This window comes from Lissotriton helveticus, chromosome 8, assembly GCF_964261635.1.
Source record: "Lissotriton helveticus chromosome 8, aLisHel1.1, whole genome shotgun sequence".
NCBI classification, from domain to species: Eukaryota; Metazoa; Chordata; class Amphibia; order Caudata; family Salamandridae; genus Lissotriton; species Lissotriton helveticus.
This window is the reverse complement of record NC_136069.1, coordinates 1,239,143,543-1,239,165,156: the sequence shown is the minus strand read 5'-3', so window position 1 is coordinate 1,239,165,156 and position 21,614 is coordinate 1,239,143,543. Positions and strand designations below refer to the sequence as shown.

At 43.4% G+C, this 21,614-nt stretch overlaps 1 protein-coding gene across 3 annotated transcripts in view; it reads right to left on the bottom strand.

Annotated features, from left to right (window-relative positions):
• Positions 1-8,167: 8,167 nt before the first annotated feature.
• RGN (regucalcin) overlaps positions 8,168-21,614 on the bottom strand; it is a 137,230-nt gene continuing 123,783 nt past the window's right edge. For all 3 annotated transcript variants that reach the window (XM_078658217.1, XM_078658216.1, XM_078658215.1), the window contains exons 4-7: positions 20,158-20,373; positions 17,989-18,120; positions 13,922-14,076; positions 8,168-8,309 (exon numbers count right to left, since the gene is read on the bottom strand). In XM_078658217.1, the coding sequence (XP_078514343.1) occupies positions 8,259-8,309; positions 13,922-14,076; positions 17,989-18,120; positions 20,158-20,373 (554 nt within the window). In that variant the 3' untranslated portion in view covers positions 8,168-8,258. The remainder of the gene's footprint in view (positions 8,310-13,921; positions 14,077-17,988; positions 18,121-20,157; positions 20,374-21,614) is intronic.

The following is a 21,614-nucleotide window of genomic DNA, read 5'->3' as shown; positions in this document are numbered from 1 at the left end:
TCCTGGGTGCTGCTACATGTACAGCGAGTAGCCCATCTTCGCCATAAAGGATCAGAGCTTGTACGAACGAGCCCATGGTCAGGGCCCCCCCTGACCGGCAGAACGCCTCTGTCCTGCAGGAGCAGGTACGACTTGAATCTGCCTTGGGGGCCCTAGGGACTCCATGCTGAAGGTGCTGCAGCACCATAGACACCTTTGACTACTTCCTAAGATTCAAAGAGGCCCTCTTGACAAAAGCCTCCTAGTGGACATTTCTTGGATGCAGCCACCAGTGAATGGAGAATAACCCCGAGCACATTATAAGGAATAGGGTGGGACAGGGATTTGCCTGACAAACACTGGAGCCCCGACCTCAAGGGGATTGTGTAGTTGCTTACAAATGTTATTCTTTTGCATATGTAGAGTTAAAAATAAAATACTTCTTTTTCCTATAAAAGCAGTATTCAACTCAATGTTGATTTATTGGCATTACTGCTTGCACTTTGGGTATGGGTCACGTTCATTAATCTATACTTACTCACAACCCGCCTGAGCACCCCTCTCCTTCCCAAGAAGCCTTTGACTGCTTGTCCACAGCTACCACTGAGAATCAAGTGCAGCAGGGGCACTTGGCCAAGTTGCTCCGGAACCATATTAAGTCGGGAAAAGTTTGAAAAAAGGAGGGGGGGGAGGGGCATGGCCTTCCGTCCTTAAGGACAGGCCACTGCTGCTCATGGCACCCTTGCTACACCACTGACTTCGAGTAACATTGCACAGAACTTGCAGTTTGGTAAGGCTTACGGTTGCAGTTTCATTAATTGACCTGCCAACACATGATCCCCAGACTTCAATCGCTCGCGTTCATAATGAATGGTTTACCAGTTTATCAAGAGATGGAAAATGAAAGCTCATCAATCTGCATGCAACTCTTCTGCTTTTTAAAGGAACTGTCTTACAGTTCATATCTCTTACATTCTATCAGATATGGCTTCCATTTTCTCACTATTGGATAGTTCAAAGTTCCTTTCCAGTAGGACTCTGGGGTTTCATCACAGAATACCCGCCATCCAGGATCCAGTTGAGTGGCTGCCATACATGCGTGATCTACTGATTCCCCGATCAGTTACCTCCTAAGATTTGCTGTTTGCTATGGCCACAATGCCTGTCCCTGGCACTGCTGTCTAGAATGTAGACAATACACCGCCGGGCTGTGCGATCGTGATCCTGGTATAGAGACTTGGCTTAAGTGATGTTATCTGCTGTTTACCTTCCGGCAGTGTCCTGGGCTGATGTATGACATTACAACGCATGCTTTTACATCGCATGCCTTTACAACGCAAGTATTACAACGCAGTCCATTACAACGCATAGTGCTTTGGGGTGCTGGATAGTGAATAGTTTAATTTACTATTCCAACTCCAGTCCCCGTGGACACTAGGGAAGGTTATTGGATAGTAAATTAACCTATTCCCTATCCTAGAGCGCCCCCAGAGCAATGCGTTGTAATAGTTTGCGTTGTAAAAGTTGCGTTGTAATGGTAGTTCATTGTAAAAGTTTCGTTGTAAAGGCTGTATACCTCCTGGGCAAGCTTTCCTTCCCTTGGAACTGTTTTCCTGTTGGCCTGTGTTGTCCACCTTCTCTGAAGGACCTATAAGCTTCTGTTATGTTATTTATTGGTTCAGCTTCATAGGTTTTGTTCTTATCTTTGTGAACAACCAAGTGAAAACCAGCATAGAATAACAAAAAAAAGATTACTGGACTGGAGTAAAAAGAGGGAATTAAAATAGTTTATTGGACCTGTCTATCCTCCCCATGAAACGTGTAAAGTAAGATCTGCCTTCCAATAAGTGTGTAATTTTAGATGTCAGGCCAAAGGATTCCTTTGTATCTGAACAACAAATAGGCCTTCAAAAGAGGATAGTATGTTGGATTAAGAAACCCTATATTTTAAGATTAGTACACAGCCTCATCCGAAAAAACAAATGCGATCTTACATAGGTTGGTTTTATTTTGAAAGCTACATGTTTCATAAATTCAACAAGCATATTCAAAATAAACAAAAACAGGCTAAACATGTAGGGCGTATAATTACAATAAAAACTAAAGGTAAATTTAGCAGCGTTCTTCCACCTTGCAATGGTCTTGTATGTGGGATGTCAAGTGGGGGTAAAGTAAACATGTAAGGTCCCGGCACACATCTTTTCAGTGCACTTTATAGCGTGTTATTTTTAATAGCATTAATAGCTAATGACAACAAATGTATGTCCTAAGTATTTTTTGCAGGGTTAAATGTTTGATATATTTTTAACTGATTTTAATAATGACAATGTTAATTTATATGGTTGTATTTATTATTGTGACTGTGTAACATTTGCGAATCTATATTTTTATAACCTTGGAGTATTGTTAATGGATGAAATATGTAATATTGTATTATTTTGTTAATTCTGTCTTTTTATGATGAAGAATCGCAATAAAGACTTATGAAAAATGAAGAAAAAAAAAATGTAGGATGTCATTGTTTTAAAGTTCCAGCAAGGCCAGCCCATTTAGAAGCAGCATTGTGGAATGCTTAAAAAATCTTTATGCAAAATGAACAACACCATTCCAAGATGACCAGCTGAGTTAGAAGTATTGATCACGTGGGATGCACCGCACTGCAAACAAAATTGGTGACATGCGAGTAGCTCAGCAGCACTGCCAATGGGGAACATTATGACACTCAGAAGGAGCCGCCCTTTCCTCAGAGCTTCTAAGAAATAAGTAAAAGATTGATCATTATGCCCAGCTCTTGACAGGGTATGACACCAAAGAGTTTCTGATTCTTCTGATTCCATGGAACAATAACTCCAGGATTTGTTGTCTACCATCCAGCGGCAGCCGGCACGGATCAGAGGAAGGAGGGCAAGGGCGGGAGGATTTGGGAGGTGGGGAAGCAGATATAGAAAAAAAACAACAACAAAATTACCTTCTTGCTGCTTCCTCGTCGCATCTCTCCTCCGTAGTCCTCCCTTGCTCGGCCACAGGAAGCACACCCAGGCTCCCAGTCAGCCAATCACAATGCTGCCTTAGCAGCATTGTGATTGGTCTAAGCGCTGTGTTTCGGCGCTCAGACGCTGACTGGGGGCCTAGGCATGTTCTCCACATAGGCTGTAATGCAGCCTGCATAGAGAACATGCGAAGAGCGCAGTCATTCGCACCTTAGGAAGGTGCTACCACTCGTCCCCAGCCCCCTCACGCAAAGCTGTGGGTGGAAGTAGGAGAAAATAAAATAACGCAATTTATTATCATTTTATTTTCTCTGTGTTTCACTGCAAAAAAGCTGTGTGGTGACGCTCCCCCGCCTTAGCGGAGGACCCGCCACTGCATCTAGCAGCAGCAAACTCACATTCTGTAGAATCATAAGCTGCTTTATGTCAAACATTAGAAACATGTTGACCTTTGGCCAGATGGTGATCATCTGAAAGTGAGAGAACTCATTGGGTGAACAACGTTTACAACGAAATTTTTACAACGCACTAACATTACAACGCAGGCATTACCACGCATACCATTTCAACGCATTGCGCTGGGGGGCGCTCTAGGATAGGGAATAAGTTTAATTTTCTATCCAACACCTTCCCTAGTGTCCACGGGGACTGGAGTTGGAATAGAAAATGATACTTACCACTATCCAGCACCTCTAAGCGCTATGCGTTTTAAAGGTTTGCGATGTAAAAACCGCGTTGTAAAGGTATGCGTGGTAAAAGTATGCGTTGTAACGTCATACATCCACTCATTGATGCCTTCTTGGCTAATTATACATTTTGTGTAGTTTCACTGGATCAATTATTATTATTATTATTATTATTATTATTATTAACGAATTTTGTACCGCGCACGGTTACCCAGGGGCATCCCAGCGCTTATAGAGACCTAAAGCGAGCTGCACATGCAGAGCAAGAGAGCTAAAGTTATACCGGGAATAGATAGGTTTTTAAATGTTTCCGGAACCTGAGAAGATCTGGTTCAGAACGTAATGAGAGTGGGAGCTAGTTCCAGGCCCGCGCCGTATGGATGGAAAAGCTCCTGCCGCCTGAACGAGCTCTCCTAACTCTCTTCGTCTGAAGGAGGTGTTTGTTGTCCGAGCGTAGGGCTCTTGTAGGCTTGTAAGGCCGGATCATATCCTTCAGGATGGATGGTCCTGTCCCCTGTATGCTCTTATGGGCAATACAGAGGGCCTTAAAGGTGACTCTCTCTCGGATAGGGAGCCAGTGAAGTGCTTTTAAAGCGGGCCTGGCTGACTGCCTGGCCGGAATGTTCAGCAGCAACCTTGCTGCTGCATTCTGCACTTGTTGCAGGATCTTGAACGTTGACTCCGGCGCTCCGAGAAAGAGCGCATTACTGTAGTCCAGGCGCGAGATGATTAGACCTTGGACTAACAGTTTCCGAGAGAGTTCTGGTAACAGGGGAAGAACCTTACGGGCCGACCGGAGCATTCCATAACACACGCCAGCGGTCTTCTTGGCGTGTGTCCTAAAGGACAAATCCGGCTCCAGCCAGACCCCCAGGCTCTTGATCTCCTTCTTTGGGTCAGGCGGGGTGCCCATACAGTTGGGCCAGCTGCTCGGCGAGAGGGCGAAGCTTGACTGGCCCAAGATCATCAGCTCAGTTTTTGAGCCATTCAGTTTGAGCGATGACCTGGACATCCAATCAAACACCTCTCCCAAGCATGAGTGGAGCATCTCAGGCTGTTTCTCCAGCTGTGTCAGGCCCACTACTAGCTGGGTGTCATCCGCATAGCTTATGATCTTGAAGCCAAACGGAGACACCACACCCTCCAGGGGTGCCATATACACGTTAAATAACGTGGGGCTCAGGGATGAGCCCTGGGGCACCCCGTAGTGAAGTGGGAGGGGAGGAGATTTTGCGTTTCCTTCCCAAACCTCGAAGGTACGCCCCTCCAGAAAGGAGGCCAACCATTCCAGGGCCACTCCTGTGACACCTGACTCTGCTAGACGTTGTATCAGCACTCCATGATTGACCGTATCGAAGGCCGCACTAAGGTCCAGGAGGATCACTGCCACTGACCCCCCTGCGTCCAAAGTGCTTCTGGCCTCCTCTACCACTGCTAGCAGAGCCGTGTCTGTTCCATGACCCGGTCGGAATCCCGTCTGGGAGTCCCTCAGCCGGCCATTCTCCTCGAGAAAGTTGGATAGTTGGTTTACTTTATCAGTAGCCTTATAAGCTCACCCATATCCTGAGCTACACCTCAAGTGATCGCCGATCAGCCCTGTCTGTATGATTATTCTATATCTTGCCAATGTCTAAACACATTTGTTCACCCTGATGCTGATGTTTTTGCAGAAATAGTGACCTAGGAGTGCAGGGGATCCACACCAACTTGTCTTTTTTTTCAACTTCCTTATACCACCTTAAAAATGCATCTGAAAGGGGAGGTAAGTAGAAGAGGCTGCAACAAAAAAAACATCTTGGTTATGAACCACCCCTTTTTTCTATGCCCGGGGAACAGTAGCTCTTTATAAACCATTTTTAAAAAGTTACACGGTGGAAGGTGGAGTGGGGTAAGCCGGTACAAGGAATTCACCAGAGAACAGAGACCAGCGCAAATCGTACACTGGTGAACGTCCCATGGTGAAAACTTAAAACCAGGACTTAGGCCGGCCTTGGGAATGGGCAAGCTGGGCCATGCCCAAGGCTGGCCCGAGCACTGGTATATAAATATCTTTATTTCTCCTCGTTTCTTCCACTTTCTATGTGTGCTGCAGTTTGCAGCTCACGCAGAAAGAGGCATAAGCGTCCAAGGATTGTTTTTGTGCAGGAAGATGTCCCTTCCTGCACTAAAACAATCCTGCCTGCAGCACAGGCACCCATGCACCGTGGTGGAAGGGTGCCTGCATTGTTGCTAGGCAGCCAAACGTGCAACAGTGCAAGGAGAGAGTAGAAATGAGGCATATGTAATGTGAAATTGTAGAGCAGGGCTAATTACCCGAGAGTGTATCCAGGTGCTGAGTAGGGCAGGCCTGAAAGGAGGAAATCATGCCTATTTTGTCTGGACGAGCTGTCTTGAGATTCCTTTGGAAGTCTGTGTGGGAGAGGGTGGTTCTGAGGTGTTTCAGGAGGTGGTTCTAGGTCTTGGCTGTGTGGGATGAGCAGGAGCGTCCTTCACATCTGGGTTTCTTGAAGCAAGTGAGATGTGCTTTTGGCTGGATGCAGACCGAAAGTGTCTGATGGGTTGGTAGGAATTGAGTTAGTGGTTGTGGTAAGCTGGACCGGTGTTGTGGAGAGTTTTGTAGGCATAGGTGAGTAACTTGAACGTACATCTTTCCTGAACTAGGATCCTGTGGATATTGCTGAGGTGTGGGGTGATGTGGTTATTTCGCTGGATGTTCACGATGAGTCTGGCTGCTGCGTTCTGTGTGGTTTGGAGTCGGCGTAGGACATGAGCTGGGATTCTGATGTGGAGGGTGTTTAGTGGGATCTACTTGCAAATCTTGCGTAGCATTCACAGGATGTGGAGATGGCATTGATCTGTCTGCTCATGGAGAGGTTGGTGTCCAAGAAGATCAGGAGGTTCTTGGCATGGTCCATAGGGGCAGGCGGGGGCCAAATTCGGAGGGCCACCAAGAGACGTCCCTGGGAGAGTGGCTGTTGCCTAAGATGAGGACTTCAGTTTTTGTCAGTGTTGAGCTGGAGGCAGTTGTTTTTATCCAGGCAACGAAGTTGCACATGCATTTAGGGAGATTTGCTTTGGTAGTGCTGGTTGAGTTGGTAAGGGAGAGGACGAGCTGTGTGTCGTCAGTGTAGGATATAATGTTGATGACATGGGTTCTGAATATGTCCGCGATGGGTGTCATGTAGACAATGAAGTGTTGGGCTAAGCGACAATTCGTGAGGGACTCTTCAGATGAGTTTCTTAGGTTCCGAGGTGTAACAGTGGTGGGACGATGGGGCCAAGTGGGGGGGATTTCGAGGGACGATGCAGAGGGAAAATTACATAAATAATTAATTTTACCTCTGCATCGTCCCTTGAAATCCCCACCCACTCGGACCCACCGCTTCACCGCTGTTACCTCCACGGACCGCGGCTGCATTCCCAGACAAAAAAAAGTTACATTCTTGTGTGTATGTTTTTAAGGAGTGTGGAGCAATTCACATAAGAGAAGGAGAGGATTTCTGGGGGCTCCATTATGTTTTGGGAGTTGCAGGATTGTTCAGAGAGTACAGAAACAATGGTAGGATGGTCACACACAGGTCTGATCAGTCTTGGTTGCCATGACAGCAGACTATTGATGTTCCTAGTCTCACTCTGTCTTCTGTGGGTTAGCAATCCATATGAGATGTGGCATTAGCAGGCACACGTTCATGCAACTGATGATTGTCACCACTGGAAGCCTTCAGAAGCCTCATATCTATAATTGGAATGTTGAGCATTTCTATAGGAAGAAAGTCTCCAAAACGTATGTTTGTTTAATTTTTTTCTCACTAATTAATTTAAACAGAAAATATGTTACTGATTAATTTGGTCCAAGGCTTGACAGCATTATGAAGCATGTAATTTTGTGCATAGAATGCCTCTCTAGAATGCTAAATTTGTAGGGCATTGTCCGGCATTACGGAGAGCAAACTGTTTCCCATCGAAGCCTGTTTAACTGCAACAATGTATAGTTTGGCATCAACTATTAGTTTTCCAAATGCAATACGTATTAAACAATCCAAAGATTTATTAAACAAGAAAATAAAGAAGTGCCATGCATCATAATTCATAGGAGGCAATACATATGATGAGGTATTGCATGTGAATGTGTTAACTGTATAAACTATGTCAGCTAATTATCAAGTTAAATAAACCTTTTGAACACTAAAAATAAACATATGTGTATATACATATATTCACAGAAACAGCTGAAAGATTTCAGTGGTGAATCAGCTTCCAGTTTGGAGTGAACTTAAAAATTTGCAGCAAATATTTTACACTTAAAAAGGTGACATTTGGGTTTATGTTCAATAGTCCCATTTGCCCAAAACTTTCAATTGGGAGTGTTGGAACAAAAAAAAAAGTGGAATAAGAAAAGTGGTAGAAGTAATGTTCAATTGTCACAATGTAATACTTTAAAAAATGTGAGCTAAGTATACATTTCATGACAAGGTAACAGAGAAAAGACTTGCACACAAACATTTCAAAATATCAAATTCGATGTTTCATTTTATTGTATACATTAGTATCTGTTACGTTCTTGACTTTGACGAAATCGATTATTACAGCATGGGGATCAAATTCAACCTCCAAACGAGTATGGTGGGATTCCCTTCACGCCAAGACCACTTATCTGTAAATTAAATAATAACAATTTCACATTTCCGATCAATACCTGTTGGTGTCCCATCTCGCCCACCCACCACTTTAATGACAGTGTTCAGTTTGGGTACAAATGGTGCATGGTTCTTATTACTTGTGCACGATTTTTTTAAATTTAGTTTTTATCTTTGAGTGTGAATACCCATCATTCAATACACCTTCAACAAAACCACAAAATGTATCCATCCAAGCCGATCATGACCTTCTGTATATTTCGTTAGTATGTAGAGCGCTTCTTGAAGAAATGCAATTGGTGCTTAAAAATACAATAACATTTTTTAAAAATACCTAGAAGCCACTGGAGTATTTTACAAAAGAATCCTTGACTCTCAAGTAGTTTTATAATCCATGCACTAGATTAGGCAGCAGAACAATTACTGAACTTCTATACTGCCAGCCTGAATAATCACACTGCAGAATCTTTCACGGATTTTTAAACTGTTGACGTGGTTGATAAATAATGTCTCTTTGCAACCATAATGGGTGATCAGTGGTAACCTTAAGTTATGACTTTTATGATTTAACTACAATCAATGATCATGGATAAGCTGCAGCCTCAAAAGTAATGTGTTGTTACTTCCTGTGATGTCAGCAGGGTCATTAGCATATGCTGTAACTTCCATTCTCCCTATGACTTTGTTGAAAAGACGCCTCTGGTTGCCTGTTAGCCAACGTATATTAAATATATTGAATTGGCAAAGAGCTTAGAGAGTGAGGTTTTAGTTATTTATTGAATTGAGTTGAGGCGTTTATTATATCGCGAAATACATCAGACTTGGGCATAGAAAAGGTGATAAATCTGATTGTAAAATTTTATCCTAATTCATGATAGAAAATACTGCATAGTTTAGTCGGCAGAAATGTCACAAATGCAGAAGTTCTGCACATTATGAATATTTTAATGGAGTGAGAAAGGTATTAGTGTATGTCAATGCCTGTGGTTTTGCCGCTGTTGTTTTCTTTTCTTTGTTTCTTTGCAGTTGTGGTATAAAAGTCATATTTGTGTACAAGTTCACATTGGAAGGATCCACCCTAAATTCTGCTTATGTACTAAATTTAGCGTGTGGACAGTCATGGACATTTCACGCTCTTGCCAGCTTTGGGCGCTTATCCTTTGATTATGAAACACTGTGCCCGTGACATTGGGTCCCTCAATTGTTATGGTGAAACGTGTATGGGTGTTTGTTTGGCATTCCCAGATTGCTGAGCTGATGTTGTTGAACTGCCTATCGTACCATGAAATCTTTAAAATGCTAATAAACAGATTTGACAAAAAAAAAAGATTATTTTAATGGAAATGTCTCCAATGGGAGTACTAGGGGGAGCTCACATGGCATGGCATATCCTGACTGAAAACAAGCAGCCATTTAGCAATGTGAAGAATCTGTACTTCTGTGGCCTGGGGAAAGAGGTGCAGAGCACGGAAGTGAAATGTAAACCTCTCTCATTTAAGCCCGGCCTGTCACTTATGGGAATCAGGTAAAGTCTGTAAATATTCCCTAAGCGAAGGTGTACGTCTAGGCATGTGAACAGCCATTATGCATCAGGCCCTTGATTTTTGGTTTGGGTTTGGGTAGCACAGCTGTCAAACTGACCTACTGCTTACAATATACACGGATAGGACTTTGGGTCCGCCTCTTTCAATCTTTGGCTTTCTTTGACCAAACGATTTCAGGCATTACCTTGATACTTTATTAATAACATCTTTGCCTAGTCCAGTGGAGTATTCATGTCTAATGTAATGCTATTGGCTGTTTGGGTCTTTAAATGCACGTCCACTAAGAGGTTGATTGATCTCCACTCGGGACTACTTTACAACTATAGCCCTCCACTTGCTCTTACTGGCTCCCTCCCTTGTTTGTCAATCTAATGTGCCAACGCTGCATTCGTTAGCACATTTTTTAATTATTTGTTTTAGAGTTTTATATAGCGCAAACTAGACCTGAGACATCGGGTATCAGAGCGCTTTACATGAGCACCAGTTTCGTTACACGAGGACACATTCATTTTTGTTAGGCATAGGAAGATTTAGTGATTTGCCCAGAATCACAAGATGTTCAGCGTTGTTGCCAAGACTCGAACCCCGTTCCCCAGCTTTGAGGTTGACCGCTCTATGGCCAGTATTACCAGCTATAGCAGGCTATAAGGCTATTCGAACTATCCAGGCTATGAGGGCTGAATGTTGTAACTAAAAACAAAAGCCCTCGAAAGCCACTGTGGTTTAAAAGCCCCTAAAGGTCCTAAACTTCCAACAAGCCTTTGTTTTACAGCTCCGGGTGTGTACGTTGAACGATTACTGCTGTATACAGACCCATGGCAATAAGTATCAGAAATAGACAGGAAGAGCTGTGAAAGGAGGCTGAAGTTATTCTCCATCAGTTCTTCCAAACTCCATCAGTTCTTCCAAACTGCCTTTCTTCGATTGGCAGAGTCTACAGAAACCGCGCTCCATAGGAGAATGTCCTCCTCCTTCCTTCCGAGCTTTGTTTCACAGCTTCTTCTGTGTATATTTAATAATTATGGCAGGGTGCAGGGTCATGGCAGCAACTGTCAAACATGGACAACAGAGCTGTGAAAGGAGGTAGTAGTCAACCCATGTTATGTTGCTCCCTAGGCTCAGGCAAACACCTTTTCTTTGTTTGGCAAAGACACAGGAATTGATGGGACCATTCCACTCCCTTCTTACTCGCCTCCAGTGCCACTGTGAAGCAAGGGTGGATGGAGAGAAGAAAGCTCACTGTGTGTCTTTGGTCACAAGCTCTGTCTCCCTCTTTCCCCTGCATGCCACATATGTTGGAGAGACAGCAGAGCAGTCGCGGCTAGAATGTATCAGGGGTGGTAGGGTGGGGTGTGTCGGGGTCCTCACTCTGCATTTTCCCTCCGCTCAGCTGGAACAGGAGGCACCCAGGCTCCCCTGACCAATCACAAGTTGTAATTGGTCTGAGCGTCGTAGTTCGGGGCTCAGCCAGGGAATAGGAACCTGGGCATGTTCTCCGCCCAGGCTGCAATGCACCGTGGGGGAGAACATGCAAAGTGTGCTTGACTGTTTAGCTGCCCCAAAAGGGCCGACCAACCAGCTGTTGCGCACTTATGGAGGGCCCACCACTCCCCCCCCCCCCTGCTCCGAATGCAGAGCAGCCAAGCACCACCCCGTAAATAAGCTTCAGCAGGAACAAATAAAATGATAATAACAAGTGATTTTATTTTTCCTTTATTTACTCTGTTGAAAGCAGTAGGGCTACGCTCCTCTGCCGTGCTGCCGCTGCAGGAGAGAGGGCTAATCCAAGGCGCTTAAATTAGGGCATTGACCTGTTGTTGGCAGCATCACGCTGATGTCAGTGTTCATAGTTTACTGCTTCATTACTGTCTGCAATAGAGCTGTCAACATTCCAATGTTCTCTTACATTGTGAAAATAGATAGCGCCACTAAAAAAGATGTCAAGCAACAAAAATACATGTTTAAAGTAAAGCTAGAAAGAGTGCCAGGACAACCACAGGGGTAACAGAGGACTTTATAAGTACTCAATGAATGAATCAATCACCATCAAAGCATGACAACCCACTTGTATAACTGAATCCAACCAGACACATGACATTATGAGAATATACCAACACACTACGGAAAACCCACTACACGGCAACATATCATGATACTGCTGCATTATTTTTCATATAGCCCATTAAGCCCACACTAAATTTCTTTATAAACAAACATGAACCTTCATGAGTATCAACTCGGCTGAGCCACAAGTCCAACAAGTTCTTATATCTGAGAGCTGCAGTTGGACTAATGCTGATGTGCATGTGACTGGGTGTGATGTCAAGTGGCATGGTGGGCAGAGAAAACATAGGTTATAACGGTGAGTGCTCCCATCACTTTTTGGGAGTTTTATGTAACTCCCTAACATGCCATGGTTATGGACAGGTGTGGGTACCGTGCTCACTGTGCCACTGGATCAAAGCTGCACCGACTAAAGAGATCGAACTAGGCCAAAGCCCATCTCAGGTTGCTTGTGTTCCGGTTTGGAGAGGAACTAGCTTGGCAGCTTAAACTAGACTGTTCCTATTGGAACAGTACCAAGGCTGAATTGCATATGGGTGGGTCTAATCTGAAGTGCCGTGGGAAGCAAAAAAAGGAAGGACTGGAATGCTACACAGAGCGATTGCCATTGGTTAGACAATTGAAGCTTTTCCCACTAACACAAGTGCCCAATATAATCCGAATAGTAATTGTTGTTGGATAAGCATCAAATTAGGATAGAATTCCGTTTTAGACAAAACTTCAATACTTCTAACTCCTGAAGGCCTTAATTTGACCAATTCCATGCCACCAACTTCAGATATTTTAATGGATGGAACTGTAGGTTAGAGGGACTTCAGAGGTGCAGGGAAATTTAGGGCCATTGGGTACATATTCCTCTTTCTGACTACAGTTTGGTCATATAAATGAGCTTATGGTCCAATAAAAGAGCGCACGTTATCAGCTGCGCTTTTTATGGGGGATTCGTCGGTTCTTCCCGGAGAATGACCTAAAAACCTTGGTCCAATCGCTAGTTCTCTCTAGACTGGATTATTGTAATTCTCTTCAGACTGGCCTTCCCAAATCTCACCTCTCCCCCCTCAAATCCGTCCTCCATTCAACAGCTCGCTTAATTTCAGGGTCCAAACGAAGTGACCACATCACTCCTATCCAGTCTTCTCTCCGATGGCTTCCCATCGAGGCCAGAGCTATCTACAAAACGGCGTGCATCACCCACAAAGCTTTGCACTCTTTTTCTCCTCGCTATCTGGCGAATAAACTGAAATTGTCTGGCGGCTCAAGACCTTCTCGGAATGCGGAAACGTTTCTTCTTGAGCCCCCCTCCTTCAAAAGGGAAAAATTGATGGCACAATCGTTCTCAGGTAATGCGGTGAGAATCTGGAACTCGCTTCCTCCTTCGCTCCGTTCAATCACCTCCATCCAGATCTTCAAAGCGGACCTCAAATCTCTTTTATTCCAAAGACACTTTCAGAACTAATTCCCTCCTTCTTAGACCCCCCAGGAAGTTCTTTAGTCATTGTAAATTTGTCACATATATTTATATTTGTGTTTGTACATCCTGTGCTTGCTGCGTTTGATATTGTGTTCCTTTTGGCCTGGGATGTTTTGATTCTATGGCCTGCTATTTTTCACCAAGACCTTCTTTAGTCATTGTAAAATTTGTCATATATATTCATATTTTTGCTTGTAAAGTCTGTGCTTGCTGTGCTTCAGATTGTGTACCTTATGCCTGCGTCGCTTGGATTCTATGGCATGCTATTTTTGTGTGTTCTATTCCTGCAACAGTTCTCTCATGTAACGTAACTGGTTCTATTGTACAGTGCTCTGACACCTTCGGGTAAAGTCCGCGCTTTATAAAAATGCATTAAATAAATAAATAAATCTAGTCACGAAATAATGCGGACTTTCTACATGTGCCGCCTTCTTCCTGGAAAAGGTGCTTTACCATCTTACCTTGCCGGAGTACTGGTCAACGATACCTGATATCTAAAACATTTATCATGGAACAATGTAACCCGTAGTTAGTGAATGACAACATTTACCTTAAAAATGCCTCCTGATTGAGGCTGCCGAGCCCACATTGCTTCGTCCATGCCATCGGTGGCAGAGGTCACGTACATCTCAGAATAATCTTTCCCGCCAAAACAGCATGACGTCGTTTTATCCACGGGCAACTTCACAGTCTGAATTCTTTTTCCTGCAGTAAGTTAAAATCTTTCTGAATTACATTCGTGTTTTTAATATAAATTTTGTGACACAAAAAAAAAAAATCACAGGTCATGGGTATTACAAAGAAATATAGCTATCTCAAGGAACACTCCTTCCAGCATCAAGACTCCGAGCTGCTCTCCCCCAACCTCCAAGGTGGAGGATTCTTCAAAGAGAGCAGCGGATTTCGCTGTTTTCTTCGATGGAAAAGTGAAAGCACTTGTGGATCAGGTTGCTCATCCTACACCTCCAGAGGAGCGCAAATCCTTAGCCATCTGGCAGAGCTTTGACCCCATATCTGAAGATGCCCTTCTCAAGTGCATACGGGAAACAAAGCCCTCCAACCATTCTCTTGACCCTATCCCCAGTGCCATTGCCTTTGACTTCTATACCCATTCCCTTTCCTATTGGACTACCCTGATCAACCTCTCCCTCTGGTAAGGCTCCCTTCCTGTCTCCTTCAAAAAAAAGCCCACTGCTGATGCGAATGACCTCAACAACGTCCGCCCCATCACTAACATTCCCTTTCTTGCGAAGATCACAGAAAGATGTGTAGCAAAACAACTCTCTCGTCACATCAAGGACAATGATCTTCTTGACAATTGTCAGTCCGACTTCATCCAAAACTGCAGCACTGAAACAGCCCTTCTGCAAGTGGTTGATGATGCGCTGAGGATACTCGACTCAGGGGGGTCCTGTCTGCTAATTCTCCTTGACCTTTCCGCAGCCTTCGACACTGTTAATCACAACACCCTCCTCAATATTCTTCAACAGAGAATGGGCATGGAGGGCACTGTGCTTAAGTGGTTTGCATCCTTCCTCTCTGACAGATCTCAAATGATCAAAATTGCGAACAGTCTCTCTTCTCCTGTGGCGGTGGGTCAAGGTGTTCCCCAAGGCTCGATACTAGCACCAACATTGTTCAATCTCTACTTAGAACCACTGGGACACCTCCTAAGCAAATCGGGGATTCACTATCATCTCTATGCAGACGACACTCAACTCTACCTCAAGGTTGCCTCCACTCATGATCTCTCCATCCTAAGATCTACGCTTGACTCCATTCAAAACTGGATGTCAACTCATCAATTGATTCTGAATCCCTCCAAAACTGAATTCCTCCTCTTCTCCTCCTCACTCTCTCCTCCCCCGGTTCAATCATGGATAGATCAGATTAATCTACTAAACAATAAACCCATCATTGTCGACAGTGCAAAATCCCTTGGTGTCATTCTAGACAAAAAACTCAATCTAACTCCCCACATCAATTCTATTGCAAAATCTGCTCGCTTCCAACTGCGCCTTCTTTGGGGAATCCGTCGCTTCTTCCCGGAGCAGGACCTTATAACCCTGGTGCAATCGCTGGTCCTCTCTAGACTAGACTACTGCAATTCTCTACTTACTGGCCTCCCCAAATCTCACCTGTCCCCACTTAAGTCTGTCTTCCATTCAGCAGCTCGTTCATTTATGGGGCCAAAAGAAGTGATCACATCACACCGATGTTATCCACCCTCCGCTGGCTTCCCTTCGAGGCTAGAGCTATCTACAAGACTACCTGCATTACCCACAAAGCCTTGCACTCCTCATCTCCCAGCTACCTGGCGAATAAACTGAAACTCTCTGGTGGCTCTAGACGCTCACGCAATGCGGAGAATCTACTGCTTGAACCTCCCACTTTCAAGAAGGAAAGAACAATGGCCCAATCCTTTTCAGGCAACGCAGTGAGAATCTGGAACTCCTTTCCACCCCAGCTCCGGACCACCACCTCCTCCCAGGCCTTCAAAAGGGACCTCAAAGTTCTCCTCCTCCAGAGACACCTCCAAAAGTAATTCACGTCCTCTTGCTATTTGTGAGGAAGACTTCCCACTACTGATAATTTCTACTTTCCATGACCATGGAAGTGCCTTCCCAGTGTATGCCTGTGATTGGAGGGTCTGCCTTTTTGCAGTATTTTCCATGTACTGGTGTTCGGTGCCCTTTTGTAACATGCACACACCACTCTGCCCTTGCAACACACTGCTGCTACCTCTCACATGTCTTTACCTTTGATACTTGCACAAGTGCCACCTTGCCCACGTAACACTTGTTCCTGAGACTGAGTGTCTAGCACTTATTGCAGGACTATACCTCTAATTATACTCTGTTTTCTCTTATAACTGCACACTTGTCACTTTTATTTCCTTTTGTGCACTTTTGACTACCTCATGTATTTTGGTTGCTCACAATTTTTACTCAAGTATTTTGTTTGCTCACGATTGTCACTATTACCTTTACTACCTCATGTATTTTGGTTGCTCACAATTTTTACGCAAGTATTTTGTTTGCTCACGATTGTCACTATTACCTTTACCACCTCATGTATTTTTGGTTGCTCACAGTTTTTACTACCTCATGTATTTTGTTTGCTCACAATTGTCACTATTACCTTATGTAAGTAACGTATGTTTTTGCAATCTGTTCTTTTGTAATGTTTCTCATTATGTTTCATTTCTGTTCCTAATGTGAAGCGCTCTGACGCCTTCGGGTAAAGTCCGCGCTATATAAAAATGCATAAATAAATAAATAAATAAATAAAGTATGATACTGATAAACAAGGCTGAGAGACGAGATCATTTTTAACATCTCTGGAAGAGTCAATGTCTTGAACACAATATTATAGTCAATTGCTGCCATCTACTGGCTATTGTAGGTAATACTGCCTGTATGTGACTCATTTGTGTTTTCATGTTCTTTCTCTTGTGGGTTTAACTTCGTTTTCTGTAATCAGGGCTACAAGTTACTGCTTTTGACTATCTGTTAGTGTTGGAAAGTCTTGTTTCACAAAACTTTCCGCTTGCCCCTCCACATTTTCTTGACCCTTAGATTATAGACAACCATAAAAGTCCCTAAATAGTGGGGCCTTGCTTGCATGGCGATATACAATGTGTCCATTTTTCAATGGTGGGCAGTAATCTTGCCATTGAGGGGGGAGACACGCACACATACATACTCACTCACACTCACACTCATGCATTCACACACACACACACACACACACACACCGCCACACGCCCACATTAAAAAAACTCACTAATAGATACACATTAGACGCTTTGTCAGGGGTAGTAAGCGCAATATAAATGCAATTCCACTCCCTTTCCTTATGCTAGCCACTAAGCAGCAGATAGCAGGCTGCTGAGGAGCTAATAATGGCACAAGAAGTCAACCTTCTGATGTCATCAGTGGGTCAAAGTGTGCATGATATGACCTCTCCTATTCCTGTTGTTGTGATGAAGTGGTGTCCATGGATGCACAGTGGAATAAGTCTACTGAAAACTGGCTGTGCTAAGGGAAAGATGTTTTTGTACCTACCTACAAAGACGTCAGTTGTTCTCAACAGTTAGAGTAAGAAGCGAATTAAATACAAGCCTTCGCAGACCTCGCACAGCAAGCTAAAGCTGTTAACACTGGCATCAAACAATGTGTCCAATCTTTATCAAAAATATTAATTCTTGTACATTTTATAACTACAGGGGGTGTCGGCCTTGAGCCTACTCAGCATATCCTAAGCAATCGAATCAATTAACCTTTTTAGGCAATTTTAACCACTACTAAAGGAGAAGATGGTTCAACTTTGGAAAAGTCCCTATGGTGCTGATTTGCTATTCATTTTGAGTGACATATGCATTACTTTTATTTTTAGCGAAGAATTGTATCAATGCGTAATTTTTTAGTGAAGTATTGTATCAATGTGTGAATTTGAGTTTGCGTTCCTCCATTGGTTGTATTAAACTTTGGCTTTTTCTCACAGCCTGAAGATAATACATTATTTACATACAACAACATATCACGTGGCCCTTTATATAGTAATTTGAACATCTATCTTAAACCATGATTTGGCTTCTCTTTAATGAGCACATACCTGTCTCAGGATCTAACCGTATGACTCTTCCTCCACTGTAGCAGGCAACCCAGAGTTTGCCCTCCGTGTCGATGCACATGCCGTCAGGGATGCCTTCATCCTTCTCCAGCTTGTACATATGTCGGCGGTTTGCTGCCGATGAGAATTAAGAGATCAGCATTTCAATCAAAGTGTACGTACTATATATTCCACGCATATCAAAGTAGGCTCGATCACTGATACTTATTTTTCTGTGACAACAGTTCTGTATTCATACTGGTCTGCATAGCTCAATGTGAACTATAGTTTAAGCAAAACTCTTCCTTTGACTGTATTCTGGAATATCGAAGAAGGAATATCAAGTGGTCACAATATCATTACCAAAATATCATAACCCAAAACATTGAGGAGGTAAGTGCATAGAGGGAGGTATAGATTTACTATTCTTATATTTTTTTTAGTAGCTAAGGCTTTGTATCAGAAACCTTGGGTGGTTGCAAAGCCCACCCAATGTAAAGCCCTGTGATGCAAAATAGCACAAAGTATTGCACAGTGCTACTTTGCATTGCTTAGGGCTACTTTCCAGTGCTAAACAAGTTTTGTGCTGGAAAGGAGAGCCCAATGTAACAATTTGGGCCGGTTTGAATCACTTTTGGGACAAAAACATGACAAAGTGTTAGTGAATCTGGGCCCAATTTTGCAGGTCATGCCTCATTTTCTTGTTGAAGCCTCAGAAAGGGGGGCATTTACCACATATGGGAGAAACTTCTCCTTGGGGTTATAGTATTTGTACCCCACCAAATTCTAACCAACTTGTAATGAGGGCTCTAGTGTCCTTTCACATTCCCACACCCCTTCCCTCTCTCCTTCCCTTCCTTGAAATCATACAGGGAAACCCTCCTTCTTAACATTCCAGTATATTTAAGTCCTACCTGGCCTCCTATCACCCTCACCATCTCCTTGTTCTCTTTCTAACTTTCCTTTCCTGAATACTCTGCACTCCCTGTCTCTATTAATGGACAGTGCAGTGGGATGAAGAGACCATTCCTAACCTGTTCTAGCTACAGGCATTGCAAGGCTGGAGAAGGGCTCATTCCCCAACTTAGGGCCATATTTATCATTAAGTGACAGTGCAGCAAACCACCTTAAACAAAATGCAATACAATGGGCTGCCTAGCACCAGCGCAGGCACTCTTGCACCATGGTGGAAGGGTGACTTCATTGTAGGCAGGATTGCTTTTGTGCAGGAAGGGGCACCTAGCTGCACAGCAACAATTCCCTGAGGCATTTTCATCTTTCTACGTGTGCTGCATAATGCAGCACACATACAAAGAGGAAAGAACAAGGAGAAAGAAACATATTTCTCCTTGTTACACCTCCCCTGGGAAGGCGTAGCATTTTGGCGTATTCCCGGGTCTACCAGTAATGGTAAATGGTGCAAAAGCGATGCAACCCCTTGAAACCTATGGGCCTTACAGTGTAAAAATGCCCAAGATTGGGCATGATTCGAAAGCACGATACAGGTACGGTTCAGACCAGGAAGCACTTTCTGGTTGAAAAATCAGCCCAGAGCGCAGGCTGCAGCCATGTGATCGTATCCCTTACGTGCCTAAATACTGTATCTTAAATATCATTTACAAAACTTCCTTTGGGATTAGATTTTCTATTATTAACTCAAATAGGGTGATATTTTTGTAACAATATTTTTGATACTTTTTTTTTTTTTACAGAGTTTTATATAGAGCGAACTTGAACCGAATCGGGTATCAGAGAGCCTTACATAGCACCAGTTGCATTACTTGAGACACATTCATGTTTGTTAGGCACGGGGAGATTCAGTGATTTGCCCAGAATCACTGGATGTTCAGCGTCATTGCCGAACAATATTTGTCTTAGACAATATTATAACAATCATATTCTATGTATTGTAATAACAATGGTTCTGTTAATTCCCAACATCATAGTACTCTGTTTATCACCTTTGAAATCATAAAGTGGTAAGTAAACCCAGTCAGGTTCCAAAGCTATAAACTAAGGGTGTCCATGCCTGCAGGTAAGCACTCCCCACCTCAGTATTTGATGACCACGTCAAGGCAATTTTGAATATCAATCTTAGTCTCTAACATGATATATACGTTAACGTCTTCTAAAATTAATTTACAAGGCTCTCTTTATAAGAAAATTGCATACAAATCTTGGCGGTTGTTACATCGTAGTCAAAGGCATCCACGTTGTAGGAAAGGCTGTCTATGTAAAAGAAGGTCTTATGATCAAGGGACCAATCCAATCCATTGGAAATGTCCACTTGGTCAAAGTTTTTCACCACTGAATGATCGGCGAACAGGGTGTAGAGGGATCCCTGGTTTCTCTCAACCACAGCCGGTCGGATCTCCTGTGACATTGTACCTGAAAAAAAGAACACAATGGATTACTGACTAAAAATGGTTTGGAGTCTATCAGAGATCTAGGATCCCATCCACTCGTTATTTTCTGAGAGTAAGTTGATTTACTGCTGACTTCGGAGTGATGGACTCCTGAATTTCTGGGAATAAGTTACACTTATTCACACAAGAAAAGCTTTATGAATCTACCCCAGTTAGTACAATGTTAGTGCTTTTGAAATCATTACGTACATAGGACCTACAATAATCAGACTAACTAGTCAAATAAAAAAAACAAATTCAAATAAGATCTATGAAACATATTTCAAACAAGCACACAAATGCTAAACATGCTAATATAATACTCAAAAATATTTTAAAACGATAGGAACCAATTTCTAAAGCTGTGTCCTTGCTTATGACACATGACTGAATTAGCAGTGATTCACAAAAGCATAAACATGTAAGTTACACATGTGTGTTGCACATGTGGCGTTATCATCTAGGTCAGTGGTCTTCAAACTGTGGGGCGCGCCCCTTGGGGGGGGATGTGGATGGGTTCCCAAGGGGGCGCGAATACTTCTGCATGTAATGAAGATGGCCTGGAAGTGCGGCGACCTTTAATTGACGCATTTCCAGTCTGTCTTCGTTTATTCCGGAGTACAGTGAGGGCAGGGGTCAGTAAATGTGCTGGCAGGGTCAAGGAGGTTGCCTAAAAAGAAATCTGGTGAGCGCGAGGCACAGTGTATGCAGTGCGTGCCACTTATCAAGTCATCTCCAATGGCTCTGAGGCCCACAGATTTTATCGCAGGCGTGTGCCGTGGTTCAGTCAAAGGCCTCTGCCCTGGTAACACTGTAATGTATACCATTGTATGCATTGCATTTCCAGTTGCGGACCATATAGCAGTGACCAGTCTTGCAAGCTGTTGGGACAGAATGTTGAGCAATGTCAGTCAAGCTATGAATACAGAAATGTGATAGACAGAAGCCCTCTCGATACAGGGTTCAGGCACCACTCAAATAGTAAAACAGCTTAAATGAGGATTATAACTGGTATCATTTGTATACAGAGAGGAGCCACATGCAGGCAGGTGCTGCTACATGGGAGTTTTTGTCAGGTGTTCGCATTACATACACACGAGAACCGATGTAAGTAAGTGTTTTGTGTTTTCACAGTAAAGGTCTGTCATTTGAAAAAGTTAAAGCTATTGGCGTCATAAATTGTAATGTTTGTTATTTACTTTTTGGGTCTGTAGTGGAGTGATT